The 22,480-nt window shown below is 41.3% G+C and overlaps 1 protein-coding gene across 1 annotated transcript in view; it reads right to left on the reverse strand.

Moving 5' to 3' along the window:
• The window catches only part of Tnni3k (TNNI3 interacting kinase), a 274,985-nt gene extending 252,884 nt beyond the window's left edge, over positions 1-22,101 (reverse strand). Inside the window, exons 1-4 of the mRNA XM_031375950.1 lie at positions 21,967-22,101; positions 21,247-21,355; positions 7,640-7,725; positions 6,410-6,507 (exon numbers count right to left, since the gene is read on the reverse strand). Of these exons, the coding sequence (XP_031231810.1) occupies positions 6,410-6,507; positions 7,640-7,725; positions 21,247-21,355; positions 21,967-22,006 (333 nt within the window). The 5' untranslated portion in view covers positions 22,007-22,101. The remainder of the gene's footprint in view (positions 1-6,409; positions 6,508-7,639; positions 7,726-21,246; positions 21,356-21,966) is intronic.
• Between the last annotated feature and the right edge of the window lie 379 nt (positions 22,102-22,480).

Consider the following 22,480-nt stretch of genomic DNA (forward strand, 5'->3'; position numbering starts at 1 on the left):
TGGTGCAAGTCTAGAATGCCAGGCGTGGTGGTACAAGTCTGCAGTGCTAGGCGTGGTAGTACAAGTCTACAATGCCAGGCGTGGTGGTACAAGTCTGCAATGCCAGGCGTGGTGGTACAAGTCTAGAATGCCAGGTGTGGTGGTACAAGTCTGCAATGCCAGACATGGTGGTACAAGTCTAGAATGCCAGGCATGGTGGTACAAGTCTGCAGTGCCAGGCGTGGTGATACAAGTCTACAAGGCCAGCAGTTGGGAGGCTGAGGCTAGTCTCCATCTCAGTAAATAAGCGAGTCATAAGTAAATAAACGAGTACATAATCTCAATGTCTGTAATACTTGGTGTATGGGTACATGGAGTGTTAAGTAAAAGGAATTTTTATAAGATAGATCATTCATGAATTAAATGTCATAATCTCAAAACTCAGCAATACAAATAAAATTCCACTGCTTACAAACTAAGTTTTAACATCATCCTATACATACATATGAAGGTTTAAAAAAGGTAAGAGTTTAAAACTTAGGCAAATATCTTCAGAATCTTGCAGCGAATCTTTGCTTCCACCACCTGCTCTACCAAGAAAGTTAAATACTATGGAGTGTCCAGCATAGTCTTCTAATTTGCTTTTTTGTTGTCATGACCAAAACAACTGGGGAAGAGCCGGTTTGTTTCCATTTGCTCTTTCAAGTCACAGTTACTCTTTGAGGGAACCTACACAGGAACTCATGGGAGGGACCTGGAAGTGGGAGGCATGGTGGAATGCTGCTCGCTAGCTCTCTCAGCTATCTTACATTACCCAGGATCAACTGCCCAACAGTGGGCTAGGCCTTCCCACATCAATCAGCAACCAAGACAATTCCTCGTAGACATGGCCACACGCCAGTCCAATGAAAGCAATTCTCTACTGGCAGTTCCCTCTTCCCAAATGACTTTAAATTGTGTTAATTGGACAATAAACTAAGTGGGACACATTGACTCTTTCTGCTTCACCCAAAACAAACAAACAAACAAACAAGCAACAAGCAACAAACAAACAAACAACAAACAAACAAACAACAAACAACAAACAACAAACAAACCCTCTTTTTCTCCACTCAGAAGATACCACACTTGGATCAAGTGTAAGCTGATTCACCTTGCCTTCACTTACTGATCTTCTGGAATATGCTACAGTGTTGAACAGGGCCAGTCAGTGCTCTGCTGTGGCTCGGTCTGCTCTGTGCGGCCTAGTGCAGGTCTGATCAGGTCTGCACTATGATCTCCCCCTAATCCAGGTCCCTAATCCAAGTGATTCAGACGGTGTCATTTGAAGTAATTTTCTTGAAGCTTGCCATCCTCAGACACTGCTTCTCAACTATCCCTGAGGGCATTCTTGATCATAACAATATGGTTTTCTTAACAAACCTAGCTACCCCTAGTCCCTGATTCCCACTCCTTCTTATGTTGTAGTAGACTGTACTGAGACTCACATAAAAAGATATCTGAACTGGGACTGAACATGGAAGTGCTCCCTTCATGGAAGCACCAAGTCTCAGTGTGAATCCCATCATTGTTTGCCTTATTATCTAACTTTCATTTATTTATCATCTATCTTGTTCCTTAATCATGGAGACTGTGAGATCAAAGATGGAAAAAGTGAAGAGATGAGCCAAGCATTCATATCATGATCATGTACGACTGCTTTGGAGGCTCAGCTAACTCAGGCTTGGAAGAGAAGATGCTCCAGGAAGGAACACTGTCTGATGTGAGGACTGAGAGAAGATGCTGTTTGTAAGATAATTATTATATCAATTTATGAGCATAAATGTTTAATTAATGTGAGGGCCTATTATTAACACTGTTTTCAAAAGTCATCATTACTTGGAAATTTTAGTTAAGAATGCCTCCCTCCAAATGAGATTTTTTTTCCTTAGATTTTTTTCCTTCTTCTTCAAAGAATTTTTTATTACTTTTTGACAAATTCCCATTTGGGAAAAATGCAATCTTTAGTCAAGTCATTTGTACAAATAGAAAGACGACTTGGATTAAAAAATCAATTTAACTTAATGAATCTTTTAATCTCTCCTCTAAATCATTGGCTCTTAATTCTCATCTTGGGATTGTAGTGTGCTTTTGGTTGTCAAAACTGGTAATGTGGGCAGTGACTAGGCCTGTATTTAGAAAAGAAGATAGGAATGCCCCAGAATGCTTTACCATGCACAGAACAGAGCTTCACCATAGGCTTAGTTAGTCCACAATGCCAATAGAGTTAATGCTAGTAGTTCCAGTATGAGAACAGCCTTTGGAAACTGGGGGGCACTTGCTCTGGGGTCTGTATCCAGGATTGCTGAAACAAAACTTTCAAGTTGTCAATCAACTAACTACATATGCTCAGGAGGCAGAAAAGATTGGGCCGGGAATGTAGCAGTCACCAAGCTCACAACACACAGAGGAAGCCTCAACAGTCTCTATAAGGTCTGGTTTTGTAGAAAAGACCCAGGGCCATCCTTCCATCTCCTTCTACTTTGTAATAAACATGTATATTTATTACATATATGTAATATATGAATTACATAATAAATATGTAGCAAATATGATTTGAGATGAGATCTTAGGAGAAATGTACAAAGTAGAATAACTAAATCACCTTTCTATATCAGCTTCCAAACACCACTGCTGCTGCTGAGCCTGTAAGCCCGGCCCCGTAGGTAGGTGAATCACCATTTTCCTGTACATTGCATGTGAGGCAGGTTTGGGGCTAAACTGGATGGTCTAATGCAGCCTTTTGTTCACTTGAATTCCCAGGTGACCTCTTCCAAACCATATTAAGACCCAAGACCCCTCTTCTTCAACATCTGCATATCATTTTAGAAGCATATATTATTGAAATATGAAGACTGGATAGGTAGAACTCTAGAGAAGGATTCAGGAACAAACTTCAGTTCCCTTTTAGAGTTTTGCACACAGTGACTCCTGTTTCAGCTAAGTGAGCCAATTTAATGAATTTAAACAAAAATATAAAAGACCGAGTTTCAAGGAATCCAAGCTTAAAAAATGACAAATGGCTTCACAAGATTCCTGTGAACATAGCAGACAGCAGATAGTGCTAATGCAGATAGGCAGCGCAGAGACATGCTGGAAGCTAGACTGGCTTTGTTCCTTCTCCTTTGTGAGACAGGATCTGTCTCCATGGTCATACTTCTGGCTGCCAGGAGGAGGAGAGAGGCTCAAACTGCAGCTACCTTTGTGTAAAGATGCCCTCCCATTCTAAGTGTTTTGCAAATCAAATTTGCAATCAAGCCTCCGTATCTGAAGTCAGTTTGTTAAATATTTGCATATGGATGTGCTTCAAGAGTATATTTTAAATGGTATCAACTGGTTGTTTCGCTCAATGTTTATGTGAACAAATACATAAAACAATTTTACTCTTAATAAAGCATGAGCAGAAATCTATGTATAAGCTAAAACTTTTGATGTAATTCTCAACCTTTTTGCTGTTACAAACCAGATGACAGACAAACCCATTTCATTTTATTTTCTGTGTAAAATAGATAATAAACAAGCATCTAAAAATTGTTTTTTTAAATTAAATTGCACAATAATGGTTAATTTTATTAGCATTTCCCTTGTAATAGTTATTTTGCTAGTACTAAATATGCTTTGTTCTTTAAAATCTCTCAAATCAGCAAACAAAACAGATAATTATATTTATCCAGCTTTTCTTTTAAGGAAGGAAGTGACACAAGGAATAAGCCTCAGACCTTGCACATGCTTGGCAAAGAATAAGCCTCTGCTCCATAGTTAGTTTCTGCAACTCCTTCCGTGGGTATTTTGTTCCCCTTTTTAAGAAGGAACGAAGTATCCACACTTTGGTCTTCCTTCTTCTTGAGTTTCTTGTGGTTGGTGGATTGTACTTTGTGAATGCCAGGGCCAGGAAGCAGGAGAGGGTGGAGTAGTGAGCAGGAGGAGGGGGAAGGGAACAGGGGTTTGTTTTTGTTTTTGTTTTTTACTTTATTTTATTTTCTTTATTTTTATTTGGAGGGGACTCTGGGAAAGGAGATATTGTATGACATGTAAATAAAGAAAACATATAAGAAGAAAAAGAAAAAAAAGAAAAAAAATAAGCCTTTGCACCTTGCGCAAGGGATCTACACCTCCATCCCCCCACTCTGCTTTGGAGATGAGAAAACTAGAGGGCAGAGGGAAAGATCAGGCTTCTTCTGAACATGTAGCTGTTGTCAGAAAGTCATAAAGTTGACAGAGGAGCCACCTAGTGCAGCTTCTAGGCTGCTGGCACTCTTGAGGCTGGGCCACATCAAGATAATGTCCAGATACTTGATAAGTAAGTCCTGGACTCTGGTCGCTATTCACTCAGGACCCTTTCTAGGTTCTATACGGTCAAGAATCAAAGGAAAACTCTCCGTTCTGATGTTCAGAGTTCACAGAATAACATGTAAAACACACAAATAACCCACAAATTATGAGTGCTGCAATAAAAGATAATATAAAGCTTAAATTGGAATCCAAGATTGAGTGCAATAAAATCTAGGAGCTCAAGAGGGCTTAAAGAGCCTCAATTTGTGTTGATTTAAAGTATCTAATAATGGTGCAATGAGAAAAAGAACTAAAAAAAATATTTTAGCAGGAAAATTAGAAGGAGAAACAGAGATGTGTGGGAATGCGGTAATCAGTGCTTTTCAAACTGTTACCTGAAAATACCTGCACGGTTGCCTGTGAAGGCTAAATGTATACTTCAACCTGACCCAGCTCATTGCAGGCAGGTGTTAATCAGCCGACAAGGGTTCCTGGCAAGCACGTGGAGTTCACTGGAGCTTTGTGTTTAAATGGCACTGGTGACTTTGCCTGCTTTTCCATATGTAAAGGACCCCGGGTTTCTCTGGATGGTATGAAGGGAGGTTCGCCTGCTTTGTTTCTTAAGAACCTACCTTCCAGCTGTTTTGAAGAAGTTAGCAGTCAGTGCCCTTTCCATAGCAAATAACACAAGAAAGAGAGCAGAGAGATTCTAAAAATGGAAATGCAGTTTCAGTGAACAGGGGTGGGTGAAACGCACTACACAAATACCATGACGCCACAGCTTTCAGAAGCCTCCTGTAGGGCAGTGTCACAGTGATTCTCAGCACCAGCATCCTTGTAGGAAAGAGCTCCAGACTGAGCTCCAGAGTCCCGTGACTCACACAGCACCGAGACAGAGCCCCGTGTCTCACAGAGCACGGAGACAGAGCACCTCGGCTGTCAATCAGCACCTTTCTATCCTTGCAGCTCCACTATTATCCCTCCTCTGCCTTTCATGGAAAATGTTTGTCAGACATTATCCTGAAGCTGCCTGTGTTTGAGTTTCACAGAATGAGTTGCAGATATTAAAGAGAACTTAACACTTAGCTGCTGGTTCTCCAGCAAGCTACTGGCAATGACCAGGCAGTGGATGGAGATGCGCAGAGCAGATTTAAGGTGTCTGCAGGATAAATGGAGGGAAATAAAATCTGCATTAGGAGTGATAGTAAGTATTGCTTGTGGAGCCAGCACCACGGGTGATGTAGAATCACCCGTGTGGAGTCCCAATGAAAATCTGCTAGGCCATGTTAGTCTGTGTCCAGATTGGGAAGACCCGCCCACTGTGGGTGTCACCATTCCGTCAGAAGGAGATGCTGAAGTAGACCTGAGTGGTAACAGTAAGTTGAGCACAAGCATGCTTTCTGTTCTTGACTAGGGATGCAATGCAACCAGCCCCATCAGGTTCCTGCCACTATAACCTCCCTGCAATGGTGAACTGTAACTTCAATTTATGAGCCAAACACCCTTTCTCCCTGTATTGCTTTTGTTGGAATAGTTAATCACATCACTAGAAAGGAAAACAACACTTTGGGAACGTGGGCCTCTCCCCACAGTGTAAACTTGTAAGATGTCTGTGAGTACAGAGGGTCTCTGACAGGCCAATAACTGCTCCTTTGCAGATGTGCATATAAGGGTGTAGTATAACTCTGCCATAGACTCACATGTGATGGAGAATAAGCAAATATTCACTATAACTATGAGCATTTGGAGCTGGTGGTCAACTGTGGCAGGTTATAATCACTTTTCTATGATTAACCAGGCATCTGACACCATCTTCATTTTTTTTATTTCTGTAAATGAGTCTTATGGATTTCTCTAGTGACTAAGGACGTAGTGCACATTCAACATCTGAAATTAGAGTAGTCGACTGAGGGAAAGTCTCTGTGGCTAGAGTGTCAGATTACTTACATGTTATATGAATATACACGTATGATAGGCTTGAGGGCTACTTCCAACATCAAATATTCCAAAGTACCCGTCTTTTTTAGTACTACTTCTGTGGGGTTGGGGTGGAGTAAAAATCAGGACGAATATTGTCCTTGACCCTAACAAAGTATGTATAGGAATGAAAAGGTCAGACCTTGTAAACAGCCAAGTGCAGAGCTGGAAACCCATTTCTTGTCAGTCTGGACGGACGGAGCCCTTTTAACATAAGGGCACGGATATGTGACTTGTTGCCTAGAGAGAAATATGAAGACTGATTTATTTGTTGCAGAGGCTGTCTAAAGCAGTTCCCCATCTTCCTCTGACTTAAGGATAAATGCCACTCAGACTTGTGAAAATGTCTGCCCACTGTTCAAGCCCATGCCTATGCACTTGGTATTCACTGGCACTATTACATCACTCACAAGCTTTGCTCATGCATGCGCAACTTTGCATGGATGCTGTGTGCTGCAACAGACTCGGCTCACAGCTTTAATTCTTCCAACATCATAAGGTTCTAAGCTGGCACAGTGGCTGATGTATGTAATCTCAGGACCGAGGAAGTGGAGACAGGCAGACTGCCACAAATGCTCAAGCAAAATGATATGCAGTTACAAGTGAATTTATCATCATAAATCACTAGTAGAAAGCTGAGGTGACAATGTTGCCACATGGGATCCTACAAAGGATCATCAGCAGTAAAATCCACTCCAATAAGGTGGCTCTGGAGGAGGCTGGGCAGCCAGTTCCCGTTAGGAAGGAGGGGATATGAGTTTGTCCTGAGGAGTCAGGAAAGCTAGGCAGCTTTTGCCTATTGGTTATTCAATACTATTGTTGCATCCAAAAAGCTTTGCTTAGCCTGATCAGTAAATAAATTCTAACTACCCATTTGACAATTCATTAACTTTATTGAGCTGCTTCTGTATGCTGGGACCTGTCATAAGTTAGGATCCCTTTGAAATCAAATGAAGTACAAGCAGAATGAGACTCTTGTTCACTTTTGAGCAATCTCCCTTGTCAGATTCTATGTTTAACATTTTTTTCTCATTACATACACTTACTTCTTAGAGGAAATCGACTGTCTCATCACATCAGAGAGTACTCTCAAGATTCCTCCATTGCACTCAATTCCCAACTCGCTGTATTAAAAAGCACTTGTTGATATCCAAGCTGACTGAGTTACTTGGTGTAGGAAAGAAAATAAATAGAAATTCAGAGATGCAGAGCAAGGATCTACAGGGGTCACCACTCCTGTGAATGTCAACAGCTTCCTACGAGCAAACCTAAGAGAAATTGAGTCTGATAGGGTCTTCCTTCCGACCGCCAAACACCTCATGCCCCTACCTCATCGGCATTGCTCTGGCTTGAACAGGTTCCAGGCACTTACCACCACAGACACAGCAGAGGTGCAGCAGGGACAGGCCACGCTCTGTGCGGTAATTCAAACTGACTTCACTGAAGGCCTCATCAGAGCTGAAAAAGCATGGGGCAGGTGATCAGAAACTACACTCTTAGAATCTTGCCTTTTTTCGAGAAGCAGTTGTTGGTCTATAAATTCAGAACTTCATTTTGCTATACATCTTTGCTCCTGGAAGAAGCATTTTTGAATCCTCCATATGGAAAAGTAAAATTCAGTGAAAATAGTATTAATAGTTGAAAGGCTCAAGTTATGGTAAAGATTCAAACATACATTGTGTTCCAATATAATTAAATAAATGTATAATCTAGTTTTCCCAAACCCCTTATAAAGAAAGTATCAATATCTAAAGGAGGGAGGGAAGGAAGGAGAGAGGGAGGTTAGGAGATACAGAGGGAAGCGGGGCATTGTGTTGTATTTGATAGGAGGGTGGGAAAAGGAATGTAACCCAATATATGACAATTCCTGCCTGAGGCCAGTTCTCCTTGCACTCTGGCTGGGTCAGCTGCCTCAGATCACTGAAAATATCACTGCTGGCGAGCAGAGGGATGGTAGCATTAATGAATTTCTTGCCTTTGTCTTATCAAAGCCTTTGCCCACAAGAAGGCCCTGGGAGCCACAGGCAGCCTTTCAAGGGAAGTTAGAGCTAAAATGTTTGACCTCTTCAGGTCCTTGGCACTCCCAGGACATTATTCAGTAGAAAAGAGACCATGTCCTTGGTCTCCAGGTCAGCTTCAAGGGGCCTCCAGTCTATTTTAATCTCAGAAGCTCTAGAGGAATGCCTGGTCTCTGGTGGGGGTGCAGGGGATTCCTATAACCTTTAAAGTACTTACACTTGAAAGACTCAATAAACTCAGGCTATTTGCATCAAGGCTTCCAGTTAAGAACTTCAAAAGCTATTGGAATTTTGAAATAGAAAAAGTTCTATTCTCCAGGGTGCTGCTAAAAAGAGCAGGCCTCTAAATCCAGGGACCTTGAGAGGCCCCAAGAAAGGCTTTAATTAGCAACTCTAAGCCCTCTGGTCTGTTTTCACAGACATACGGATATTCTTCCCCTGAACAAAACAGGGTTAGCTACCCATACTAGAAAAGCACTCAGACCACAAAAGTTTGTCCTCACTCAGAGAGACTGAGAAATGATTTTATTATGAGCCAAGTTGAATCACCACAGGCTGGGGATGAAGGCTCAGGTCACTCTCTACATTCCATATTCAAAAGTGGAAGTCACATGGGAACTTTCACAGTCTTAGAATGAAACAAGTCATATGTCAAATCATTTCATAAGATATTTAGCTTTACTTTTTGCGTTCTGTGTTTCTGTGTGTGGGTATGAACACATGAGCACAGAAGTGGAGCTCAGATGCCCTGGTCCTGTAATTTCAGGTGGCCATTGGCTGACTGATGTACTGAAAAATAAACGTGGGTCCTCAGTAGGAGCAGTGCGTGCTGCTAAGTACGAAGCACAAGTCATTTCACTTACAAACACTTTGGTGGGGATGGCAGGATACAGAGAGGTGGGGAAACCTGCCACAGGTTCCAGCTACATCTGATAATATTTGGAGGTTTTGAATTGGTGCAAGCTACTGGCCAATTGAGTTTCATGGAGCTGAATGTGAATGAACATGGGCTGGAAACAAGATTTAAGTTACCCCAAATTCCTTGCTACAACAAGGTAGCCATTTCATAAAGTTTTGATAAGAAGAGAAGATAAATCATAACTCAAGGTACTTTTCAAATACATTAGCAGTAATATTAGGTGAGGAAATACAGCATTAGGTGAGGGGGTTACAGCATGGGGGATGGATGGCTCACAGCATTAGATAAGTTACACCATTGCTACTTGTGGTATGTAGGTCACAGTATTAGGTGGGTGGCTCACAGCATGGTGGGGGGTAGTTCGGTTACTCAGATGCCATTGGACAATGTTCTGACCCCTTTATTGGTTGGTTGATTGGTTGGACACTAGAGGTCTATTCTTATGTCCCAGAATATTTACCTAGTGGTCATAGAGATGTTTGGTCACATAAAGAGGGCAGAAAATGGCTTTTTAGGAAACTAAAGGTGCTCCAAGGTAATTTTTTCTGGACTTAAAACATTCCACCTTCTCTATATCACTGAGGATCTAGTCAGCAGCTGTTTCAGTGAGTGGTACAGTACTTCATAAATTTTGCTTACAGAAACCGGAGGACAACATGAATCCACAAGTCCCCACTTCTAGCTTGTGGGTCCCATGGATGGAACCAGAGTGTTAGGCTTGGTGGCAGGCACTGCCAATAACCTCTGGCCATCTTGACAGGTCGATTGCTATATGTATAACCTTGACAATATAAAATGAAAGTTAACCTTTTCCCAGGTGCTCCAAAGCTGGCTCTTCTCTCAGTATTCCTGCTTAAGTTAAGTTCATGTGGAAAGAAGCCCTATCCCTTGCTGTTCTTGGAGTTTATGTCAGTTATGTAGTTCTGTCCATTACAGAGGTCCCCTTCCCTTTGGCCACCCAATGGCACTATTCATGTTCTATGATGTCATTTAAGAAAGCCTGTCTACTCAGCCCAGAGGAACTCTTTCTACCAGGAACTGGACACATTTCCTCCATACTCGTTGAGGACAGAGCATATAGTCTTCCTTACTTGTGTGCAAAGCAAGGACCCGTGCACTTAAAAGTCTGGAGCAGATTGTAACCTGAAGTCCCCAGAGGGGGAAAAGCCATGCCTTCCTAAGAGACTGCAAGGCCCAGTGACTGGGGAGAGCCGGAACTTTGTTATCTTGGGTTGTATTCAGCTTCTTTAGTGGCCACTTGAAGCTTCCTTCTGTGTCTGACCTAATATCCTGTCTCAGGCAAGACCCTGATGCATTATACTGCTTAGAAGCCAGCCCTAGGCAGAATGTAATAAGTTTGCATAGTTTCTGAAAACCTTTGTGTGTCCCTTCTTTTGCTACTTCTAAACATTTCTATTTTGCATGCATTGTGTCCTGATTAGACACTTTTGTGAGACTGATACAAGAGTTATTTTGGGAAAAGGAATCTCAACTGAGAAATGATTCTCTCAAATTGTCTGTGGGCATTTTCTTGATTAATGATGGATGTGGGAGCACCTAACCCAACATGGGTGGTGCCACTCATGTACAGGTGGTCTTGGGTTGTACAAGAAAGCAAGCTGAGCAAGCCAGCCTGAGCAAGGCAGTTAGCAGCACTCCTCCATGGGCTCTGCTTCAGTTCCTGCTGCCAGGTTCCTGCTTTGAGTTCTGACCTTGGTCTTTGCAGGGAACCATGGCCTTAACCATGGCCTTGTGGAAATTTACTAGCTTACACATACAGCCCTGAGAGAACATGTGTAGTCTAACAGTAAGAATATTTGTGGGTGTGGAGGACACTGTGATCACTGGTTCCAGAGACTGAAGATTGCCAGCTGGCCTTCGGAAAGCCCCCAGGGCTCTCCCCCCTCCTTGAAACCTCCTCTTCTTTATGCTTATATTGTTGCATCAGGTTTTCAGAGCTTGATCAGACACCTATCTCGCTCTCATTCTTCGTGTTTCTTGTCCCTCCTCAGTCTCTCTCCCTTGCCCTAGGTCCCTGCCGAACACCCCACAGGTCGGGGCCACCAAGGATATTTAAGACAAATAAAGTCTTTCCTCTTCAAATCTCTTTTGGTCAGTGTTTATCACAGCAGTAGAAATGCCCTTTAAGACACTTTGGGAGAAGTTTTAACAGGGTCCCAATGTTACTAGCAAGAGTACCTTAAAATCAGCTTAACCTTTAATATGAAATTTGAAATGTTGCAAGGCTACTTCAGGCAAATTGCAATTTTCAAATTCCAATGACTCATCAAACAAACTTTTCTGTCTCAGTTTTAGTCTATTTTGTCATGAAATAGACATACATGAGCTGATAATGATGCTATTGAATTTTGAAAGTGATCGGGTACAAACTGTTCAAAGGAATGTTTTGTTCAGTGAGAAAGCAGAGTATGTGCAAGGAATTACAAAGGAGATAATGAAGTCACTGTGAGGAAAGATGCCTTCTATTCACCTCACGAAAAGACCCTCTTGAGCCCAGCTGCACTCCTCTATGGCAGCTTTCAGAACCATAGCCAATTGTGAAATTTAGTTGTTACATAAGTATTCCCAAACCCTGTAAGGTGACCCTATTGAGGAAGAGTGAACGACTTATCTTAAGGTTTTAAGAATCCTTGGGGAACCATGTACTCTTCCAAATAGACTCAAAATATTGTCTGAAATGTTTGGGTAGAGTTTGTGCCAATAATCAACAAAGGAGAAACAAAACAAACACAAACACTGCCTAAAACAGACTGGAAACCAAATTCATGTTGCCTCAGGTTTGCATCTCAAGTTCTGTGCTTATTGATTGAGGGGATCTCCCTCTCTCTTCCTCTCCCATCCCTCTGCCTCTCTCACTCTTACTCTCACTCCTCCTCCCCATCCCCTTTCCTTCTCCCCCACCTCTTTTCCTCTCCCTCCCCTTCCCAGCAGCTCAGGGCTCTCTGCTCTCTCCACACTTCCTCATCCACTATAGCTTGTTACCTTACAGGCTCCCACTAGTTCCTGCTCTTCCCCTCCTCCCTCTTTCTCCTTCTAGAAGACACTACCTCTAATATCCTTGTTCCTATCCTTCTCAAAAACAAAGCTAAGTAGTGAAGTTAAAAGTAACCTAAATCAATGCTTTAGCAAAAAATCATACTGTTAACTGCTGTTAGTAAAAGTCCTACAGTGTCTAATGTAATGGGTTACATTGAAACTTCACAAAACCTCATACCAAGCTTATTATCTGAAATACCTAATGCTTAACTACTTTCCACCACCTGTTCTCTATCACAGTAATGGCTTAGACCCAAAGTTTGTGTCAACCTTCTCTGAAATAGTCACAGTCCATGAGCACTTCTAAAACAGATAACAAGAGAAACAGAGTAAGGACCACTCAAGATGGGAATTCAGTTTCCATTAATAGAGGTGAGAGAAAGGGGTAGGAGTGAGTGAAAATAATTCTTATTCTAAATATGGGGCTCTGACATAGAAGCTATACAGCAAACATGCTTGTGGCTATTCATGGAATACTTGTTGGAAAAGGTCTTGTTGGTGATTTCTGTTACATTGCTCCATGAGACTCTCTGCAAAGCACTATGAGAAGGAATAGCCAGCCATGTGAAACACAATAGGAAGATGGTGTCTTAGTTGGGGCATTTATTGCCATGAAGAAACACTATTACCCTCATAACTCTTATGAAGGAAATATTTAATTGGGAATTGCTTACAGTTCAGAGGTTTAGTTCATCATAGTCATGGCAGGAAACATGACATCTATAGAGGTAGGCATAGTGCTAGAGCAATACCTCAGAGTTCTACATCTGGATTCTTGGGCAACAGGAAGAGTGAGTGACACTGGGCTTGGCTTAAGCATCTGAAACCACCCTATGAGCCTATTTCGAGGGTCGGGGGAGGGTGTCCCTTTTCACTCAAACCACCACATTCTTACTCCCTGGAGCCCAGAGGCTTATGTCTATATTGTAATACAAACCTGCATTAGATCCAACTTTAAAAGATGCCTTCCACAGTCTATCATCATCTCTGCTATGTTTAAAGGTCAAAATTTCAAAGTTTCTTCTGAGGGCTGGGATTAAAGCATGTCCCACCATGCATGGCCCTAAGCTTTTCTTCAATTAATTCCTTTTCACAAGTTGGAAGCTTAGGTAGGTAGGTAGGGTCTTGATGTGACGTCCCCACTCCCTTTATTCCACTTAGCATTATACTTTCTTTACACTTCCTGGTGCTCTCTTTGTCCTCAATCTGTATGTTTCATATTCTTACTTGCTCATCTTATGCATTTTCATTACAGATCAACATAAGCTTGGCCTCTAATAACCGCCAACAGAGTCTATACTAGGCTCTCTGAAAATGTCCTCTGACAAAGCTGTTAATCTATAATTGTTCAATTTCACCTCAGGGAAATTTTTTTTTTTTTGGACAGGGGCGCAGAGATTCAGCCACATTCTTCACCAAATGATCTCTCGGCCACATATTAATCTTCTTCCCTCTGAAACCTCTTGAGCCAGGGGGCCAGAGTTCAAGTCACCCTCAGTACCACAGTCTTCCAGGCTCCTATAGTACAGACCATTAAGCCCCACTTAAGGTGTCCAATTGCTTTTCTAGTCTAAAGTTCCAAAGAGTTCCATATTCTTCTAGGCAAAAACGATGCTCTGATCTATTACAACAGTACCCAACTCTTGTAACCAACTTCTGTCTTAGGTAGGGTTTTATTGCTATGAAGAGACACTGAACTCATGGCATTTCTTATAAAGCAAAGTGTTTGACTGGGGCTGGTTTACAGTTAAGAGGTTTAGTTCCTTATCATCATGGCAGGAAGCATGGCAGCATCCAGGCCGACATGGTGCTGGAGAAGTAGCTCAGAGTTCTACATCTGGATTCTCAGGTGTCAGGAAGAGAGACACCAGGCCTGGCATGAGTATTTGAAATCTCAACATCCATCCTCAGAGACACATTTCCTCCAACAAGACCACATCTCCTAGTAGTGCCACTCCCTATTCACCCCTGGGAGCCATTTCCATTCAAACCATCACAGATCTTTTGGACAGTCATCTTCTCTCCACTCTTCTTGCATTTTCTCTACTTTTGAGAAGATGGATTATTTTTTATCTGCTCTGCTCAATAGTTTGTACATCAATATAACATATCGGCCAAGTCATCAAACATTTCACTTTAATAATTTCCCATTGTTGTTGTGTCAGATGTCCTCTGAGAGAACGAGGTCATGGACGAGAAGTTTAATTTGGATCACGCAGCAGCACACATTTATGGCTAAAAGTTAAGAGAAGAGTTCATTACGCTCCAAGGCAGAAAGTAACCTTTAGGTACAGAACTACCCCTTTTTAATAATTAAGGAAATAATTTACCATTAGAAAAATATTCATGAGTGTAACTTCATCTTAATTAGGAACTTCATCCAGGACCCAGCAAGCACTATGAACTCATTAGAGTGTATTGTTGGTGAGGGGCATAGCAGGTGATAAAAAATGCAAGAAGGAATTAGAGAATAAATTGAGCCCCAGGCATTAGAACACGCAACCGATGCCCAGTTGTCAGGGAATGTGATGCACACAGCTCCTTTAGAAGAGTTGACAGGAGAGAAAACAGGTTTTCCTGAGGAGTGGTTGCTTCAAGATCTTAAATATTTTAATTGTGTTTATTAAAACAGAAACATTTAACCAGACATTGATGGGAAATGAGAACTGTAGTTAAAATTTAGGATATAACTTTTAAAAAGATTGCATTCCCATTTTAATTTAAGCCAGTAATTTTGCTTAGAATTGCACTTCCAAATGTTCAGTGTCTGCTCTCTGCAAGTTCATTTATTTGGCTGGCCTTAACAAAAGTACTCAGAGTCCCCAGAGTCCCCAGAGGATGGAATCTATGAGGATAAAGGTACCTTAGTGGCATGGCTGGCATGTAGTTGGTACTAGCTTGGCAGTCTGTTTATAATTTTAGAGCTAACATACTAGTGTTATTTATAAATACAAATATAGAAAACCCACACAAGATGGAGATGTACAATTAGTGGTCACATAGATGAGAGAGGAGTCTGGCCTTCTACGTAATAGAAGGCATTGTAAAGAAGTCAGTATTGAACTGATAACTGCGGAGATTAGAGGCAACAGAGGAAATACGTTGTATGTGAATGCACCACTCTGCCTTCCCATCCACCTGGCTTCTGTTTTCATCTCATTCCTGCCTCTTATTCATGACTTCAACACATGTCCAAAGTCATAAGTGAACTTGAACTTGCATCAGAGGAGAGAATGTCCCATTTCCATCCCCTTCATCTCCCACATCAGTGTCTCACTGCAAAGTGGCTGTAAACTGCCACAGACACAAACTGAATTAGCTTTAGTACCTTATATCTTTTCTACACGCTAGTTAAAACCAGTGATATGTGTGTGAGTGGATGGCTTGTTGTATAGTTTACATTCTCTAAATTAATGAGACCAGCACCTACTGATAATGTCATAAACAAATCTTTCAAGAGACAGAAAAGTGAGCACAGACTGAACAAAGAATTCTGCCCATGACTGTGTCAACTGCACATCTGTGGACAGGGACCCTCACCTTCCTGCAATCTGCATCCTTAGAGAAAGGCACATGGTACAGCTGTTTGTCACAGCATAACTCCATGTTACACAAGCCCTGACTAAGGTTGAGGCATGAAGACACTATGTATCCATCACTGAGGTTCTCAGAGGTGATTTTCTATAATAGCAGACCTGATTTCTCCAACAACCCTGAACACTTTGTTGGATAGGCCACCAGTTAAGACAATTCCTATTCTCAGCACAGCCTCCTTCCTCTTCCCTGTCATCCATCATTTTAACCCAAAGAGCAGAACGTTCTCAGAACTTGGCCCTGAAAACAATTGACTTTCCAGATGGAGCTGTGTGAAGTGACAAGAGTCGGACGGCACTATGCTCACTCTCCATTGTCTTTGGCTGTCCTGACTCCATTGGCTGCACCAGATACTGAGCTTCTGCCACCTCATCACGAATCCTACTTCACTCTAGGCAAAGAGCTCTCACTGCAACATTATCTGAACACTGTGTGTAGATTCTTAGAAGTTATCTTCTGATAAAATACGGACCCATTGAACCTAGAACATTAGTAGGTACTCAATGCCACTCAAGACGAAATGCCTTCCTAACCTGTTCTGCAGCCTTCTGCCTATTCCTTCGGACTGACAGGACAGTCCTGTAGACAGATGTCTTCAGCCATCAGCACAAGGCCATTGGATACCCTGTCCAAAAGATGCCACTGTTATTCTCAAGAAATTTGACATCTATTTGGAAGAGCCTTCTGATACTCATAATATTCAAAGACTATATTTAAAGTTTGTTATCATTAGAAGTTGTTCAGCTATTAAAAACAATGACTTCATGAAATTTGCAGGCAAATGGATGGAACTTGAAAATATCATCTTGAGTGAGGTAACCCAGTCACAAAAGAACACACATGGTATGTACTTACTGATAAGTGGATATTAGCCAAAAAGAAGCTCAGAATACCCATGATACAACTCACAGACCATTTGAAACCCAAGAAGAAAGAAGACCACACCAGAGTGTGGATGCTACAGTCCTCCTCAGTAGGGAGGGGGAAGAGAATAAACTCTGGGGAGTAGAAGGAGAGAGGGATCTGGGAGGGAGAGAGGAGGGGGAGGGAAAAAGGAGGCCAGTTCAGATATGGGAGGAGATAGTGGAGAATTACAGAGGGTCAGGACTTTGAAAGTAGGTGTGTGTCAGTGGGTGACGGGGAACTGGGGATAGCCACTAGAAATTCCCAGATGCCAGGAACCCACAATGTTCCACGGAACCAACAGGGACACACAACAGAGATACCATAAGTCCGAGAACCTGCAGATACCATATCCAGGGGATAGGCACTGCCCCCAGTTGAGGGATGGGACCAACCAGCCACCTCAAAATTATTAACCCAGAATTCCTCCTGTCAAAATAAAATGCAGGGACAAAGAATGGAGCGGAGAATGAAGGAAAGACCATCTAGAGACTGCCCCGCCTAGGAATCCATCCCATCTGCAGACACCAGACCCAGATAATATTGCTGATGGCAAGAAGTGCTTACTGACATGAGCCAGGTATAGCTGTCCCCTGAGAGGCTCTGCCAGAGCTTGACCAATGCAGATGTAGATGTATGCAGCTAAACATCAAACTGAATGCAGGGACCCCAATGAAGAAGTTAGGGCAAGGACTGAAGGAGCTGAAGGGTTTGCAAACCCATAAGAAGAACAATAATATCAACCAATCAGATCCCCCCAAACTCCCAAGGACTAAACCACCAATCAAAGAATACACATGGAGTGACCCATGGCTCCAGCTGGATATATAGCAGAGGATTAATGGGCATCACTGGAAGGGGAGCCTCTTCCAGTGGAAGCTCAGTGACCCAGGGTACGAGACTGCTAGGGGGCTGAGACAGAAGTAGGTTAGCAGGTTGGGGAGCACCCTCATAGAGGCAGTGGGAGGGGGAGGGGATGGGTGTTTGTGGAGGGGAAACTGGGAAGGGGATAACACTTGAAATGTAAATTAATAAAATAACTAATAAAAACGTAAAAAATTGTTCTAACATTATATATTTTAAATTTTGAAAGTATTCTCTCATAAAACATTTTATTTTAGCTATCTAATCTTCTAAATTTTACTAAATTTACAAATTTGTTCTTTCTACACCATAATGAATTCCCGTCTTTCACTATTTCTTCTGTAACACATCAGTCACAATGGTTTGATACTTAAGATGCACTGAATCTTCTACCTAGTATTTAATTTTCATCATGTTCTGACTGTCCTGTGAGGTAATTATATTCACCTCATTTCAAATGAGGCCTAGTGAGATGAAGAAACATACCTAGGGCATGCAAACCACATAGAAATCTACAATAGATAGTTCCAAACCCTTATCCTGAGATGGTTCCTTGACCAGCTCAGGCAATTAATTAAGTCACTTTCTCAATTTATTTCTCCAAGACTTCCCATGGTTTTTATCCATTTTTGCTAGATTACTTTAATTAAATATACATTTTATCTCAAATATTTTTCAAAATTAGTAAGTAATCAATACCTAGATCTTACGTTTAAAAATTACATTTATTTACTATGTATGTATTCGTGCGTGTGTGTGTGTGTGTGTGTGTGTGCAGTGTATAGTGTGGACATGCTTATTTATGTAGGGGTGCACATACCACATTGTGTATCTGGAGGTCATAGAAAACATGGGGAGTTGGTTTTCTACTCCCGTCATATAGGTCTTTGGCTTGAACACCGGTCTTCAAGCTTAGAGTTATTCACCTCTACTTGCTGAGCCATCATGCTAGTTGGCCCTAAACCTTATTTTTATCATTAAAAATCATCTTGTGCCAGGCAGTGGTGGCACACGCCTTTAATCCCAGCATTTGGGAGGCAGAGGCAGGTGGATTTCTGAGTTTCGAGGCCAGCCTGGTCTACAGACTGAGTTCCAGAACAGCCAGGGCTAGACAGAGAAACCCTGTCTGAAACAAACAAACAAACAAACAAACAAATCATCCTGTTTTATCTTTTCTTCAAAGTTAGCAAACATAAAGTGTCCGTATACTGCCAAGATTATTCATGCAAGTGAGATTTCCCCCGAAACACACTGGAAATTAGCAGTGCCAGAGGCAGCTCTCTCTGTCTGGGAGTCAGGCAAATCTTGGCACTTAGAGTCAGGTCATGATGCCTTGTTACTCAGTTATTATTCACCAAAATTATTAACATCTACCACAGAACTAGGGTGAAGGAATCTTTATGTAATATATGAGATAATATGCTTACCTCTGTGTCTCACATCTAGTACTAATTAGTCAAAAGTTCACATTTATATCACTTAGTGGGAAAGAGTTTTGTTGTTGTTGTTTATTTAAAGCATCTATAGCAGGAGTGGTAAAAAAGAAAAAAAAAAAACCAGCTGGTAACTGGTACAGTATGAGAAAAGTCTTCAAGTCCATTTGTTAAGTACAATCCTTAAAAAGATACATATTGTTTCTGCTAGTTAGCCTAGCCATAATCAAAATAGTTTCTTAACTAAATTAAATAACTTTTTAGAGTTCATAAAATTGAACGATTCTTCCAATTCAATTCCATTTTAGTCAGTATACTTCACTGTAATCTATAAGGGGTGAATGACTTATGATCAAGTTACACTACCATCTTCCTTCTCTAATGAAATAAAAGATGGATATGAACGTGCTGTTCCAAATTGCCTGCCACACGATGAGAGAACTTCAGATGCTTCCTAGCACCTGAGAATGATGTGGTACCATGTGGCCAGTGATGCCTCAGTGGCCTCTCACCCCAGCCTGAGTGTGGAGACCTGAGAAACCCTCTAAGTTCTGTTGGTGAAGCTCAGACGAACTGAAGGCAATTGGTGACTATTTCGTAGCCATGTTACATTCGTGCACTTCAAATATCTGAAATTTCTTTTGAGGAACATGGCATTTGAGTATGACTAAATTCCTTTTTTTTTTTTTTTCTATGTAAAATCAAGGATGTTCGTTGTTAGTAGTTCAGTACATGAATGACAGCTGAAACAAACATGGACAACTGGCCCATGTCTAACTTCTTGCTTGGTGTGCTGGCTGGTTTTATATGAACTTGATACAAGCTTGAGTCACTGGAGAGGAGGGAGCCTTCCTTGCGAAAGTGCCTCAGTAAGAGTGGGCTGTAGACAAGCCTGTCAGGCAATGGTTCTCAACCTTCCTAATGCTGAGACTCTTCAACATAGCTCCGCATGTTATGGTGGCCCAAACCCTAAAGCCATTTTCATGCTATTTCAGATCTGCCATTTTGCTACTGTAAGGAATCATAATGTAAATATCTGTGCTTTCTAATGTCTTAGGTAACTCTGTGAAGGAATAGTTCCATAACCAAAGGAATTGCATCCCACAGGTTGAGAACTACTGCTGTATGACACTTTTTTTTTTAATTAGAGATTTATGGGGGAGGGCCCTGGTCATTTTGGGTAATGCTACTATTGAGAAGGTGGTACTGGGTTGTACAAGAAGGCAGGCCGAGCAAGCCATGAGTAGTAAGCTAGTAACCAACACCCCTCCATGATCTCTGCACCAGTTCTTGCCTCCAGGTTCCTACCCTACTTGAGTTTTTGCCATCAGTGCTTTTCATGGTGAAATGTGATATGTAACCATGAATGAGATAAGGCCTTCCTTCCCCAAGTTGACTTGGATGTGAAGTTTCATCATAGCACTGGTAACCCTAAGAGAGGTGGAGAGCTTGCTACATTGAAGCACATCTAGTTTCTCAGCATCAGATTCACTTTCTCTAGGAGGTTTAGGTACAAATTGAGTTCCTGCCCCTCTTGTCTAAACATTGTATTACAGGGTTGTGATACTGTCCCAGACCTCAATGGTTTTTTTTTTCTTCTTTGTAGTATGGAGCAGATATCACACATATTACAAGAATGAGGGTAAAATGATACTCTATCTCACTGCAAGACAGCCTTCAATGTCTACAGAGCAAGGGAATTATGATCAGTCCCTAAGCAAGGAATTATATTCAGTCCCTCTGGGAGAAGGCCTCCAATGTCTACAGACTGAGGGGGTTGGTAAATCTTGTCTTAGCCCTCCAACGAGACTCAGTGCCAGCACCAAAAAACCTGGCAAATAAGCAATACTGCTTGTTAGTGGCACAGACTAAGGAATCTAGTGATGGATTTCAGAGCAAGTTACTTGGAATAGTGGCAGATTGCATTTAACGGCGTCTTCCCCAAGCTCTTCTCCATCAACCTTTGTGAGGATAGAACCTAGGTTATAGTTTGGGGGGTGTGTGATCTTTCTATTTTTGGGACCACATGAATGCTTATAAACAGACAACTTGGCATTCCAAAGTTTAGTCTAGTTATACCTAAGACTTATCTTAGACTGTTTATAGCTAAGGCTTTATGCTTGCACACACAACATACCTAAAAACAAAATATAGGGACATGTATTTTAAAAAGTAAAAATTCTGACTTTACCCAAAGATGTTCCTTAGTTCTTGAAATTCATTTTCTTTGATCTGCAGGTCATCTTCTAGCCTTTCTATTATAATAGCATAAGATTCACTAACTTTCTTCTTCCATTCATCTGGAAAAGAAAAACAAATGGAATTGATTCATAATTGCATTTTGAAAAATGTAGACAGAGATCATAGCATACAAGTAATCAAAACCCTGTTTTTTATTCTCAATTCTACAATACTTAATTTAAATGACTGATTGTGGGTTTAATGCAGATGTTTATGTTTGTAATGCAATCACTTTGGGATTGTAGTAATTAAGAACCCATTTGATATTGTACAATATATTTACATAAAAGAATATATTTGACTTATTTCATTTGATTTTATTGCATTTTAATTGCAGCAATCTCATTGCTAGATAGTGTCTTTTTGCTTTTAAATACTAGATACTTAAGATATAATTCGAAAATTTCTATATTCAATAGTTCTTCAAACTTTCTATCATATTATATGAAAGGACTAAACTAATATTTTTTACAAGAAATTCTCTGTTTTCCTTTAGAACTCTTTCAGGGAAAAGGAATAAGTTCAAATAAGCTCAACACTTAATATTCTCTGCATTCAGATCCACACACATTTCAGTGATTTAACACACATTCACTCTTAGAGTTGAGTTGTGGTGCATATAAGAAAGTGAGAAATGTTAGCAGAACATGGTGAAAGTCAGAATAGTTACCAGAACAAGTCTGTGTTGGTCTGGACTTGTAATTCCCCATTTTAAAGAAGTCTGCTTTTCTCCTATGCTGCCCTTCACGGTATAAGATTCCACATTCTAGTGCTGCATCAGACCAGTCGAAAATATGTTGATAGTCTTTCTAAAAATAATCCAAGTGCTGAATGGAATGTCATGCAAGGATATCAGAGAGCAAAACAGAGTGTACCTTCAAGGGTGAACCGATCAGGGAGTAGCTATGTTTGTTTTAAGAGAGCCGTGTGAAAGGTTCACAACAAATATTGAAGTTGTACTATTGGCTTCCATCAGTCAATCGCCTGTTCGTTCACACATGCCCTCCGTGTAGGCCAGTTCCTCAGTACGCGAACTTAGAAAGTGACTGGTGTTAGTCAGGTACTGTCAGAACCTCTTAGGAGATAGCTATATTTAGGCTGGCTTGCCCTTCCTTGAGTCCCTGCTCTCTGCAACTCCTTCCATGGGTATTTGGTTCCCCCTTTTAAGAAGGAATGAAATGTCC

This window comes from Mastomys coucha, unplaced genomic scaffold, assembly GCF_008632895.1.
Source record: "Mastomys coucha isolate ucsf_1 unplaced genomic scaffold, UCSF_Mcou_1 pScaffold16, whole genome shotgun sequence".
In the NCBI taxonomy this organism is placed as follows: domain Eukaryota; kingdom Metazoa; phylum Chordata; class Mammalia; order Rodentia; family Muridae; genus Mastomys; species Mastomys coucha.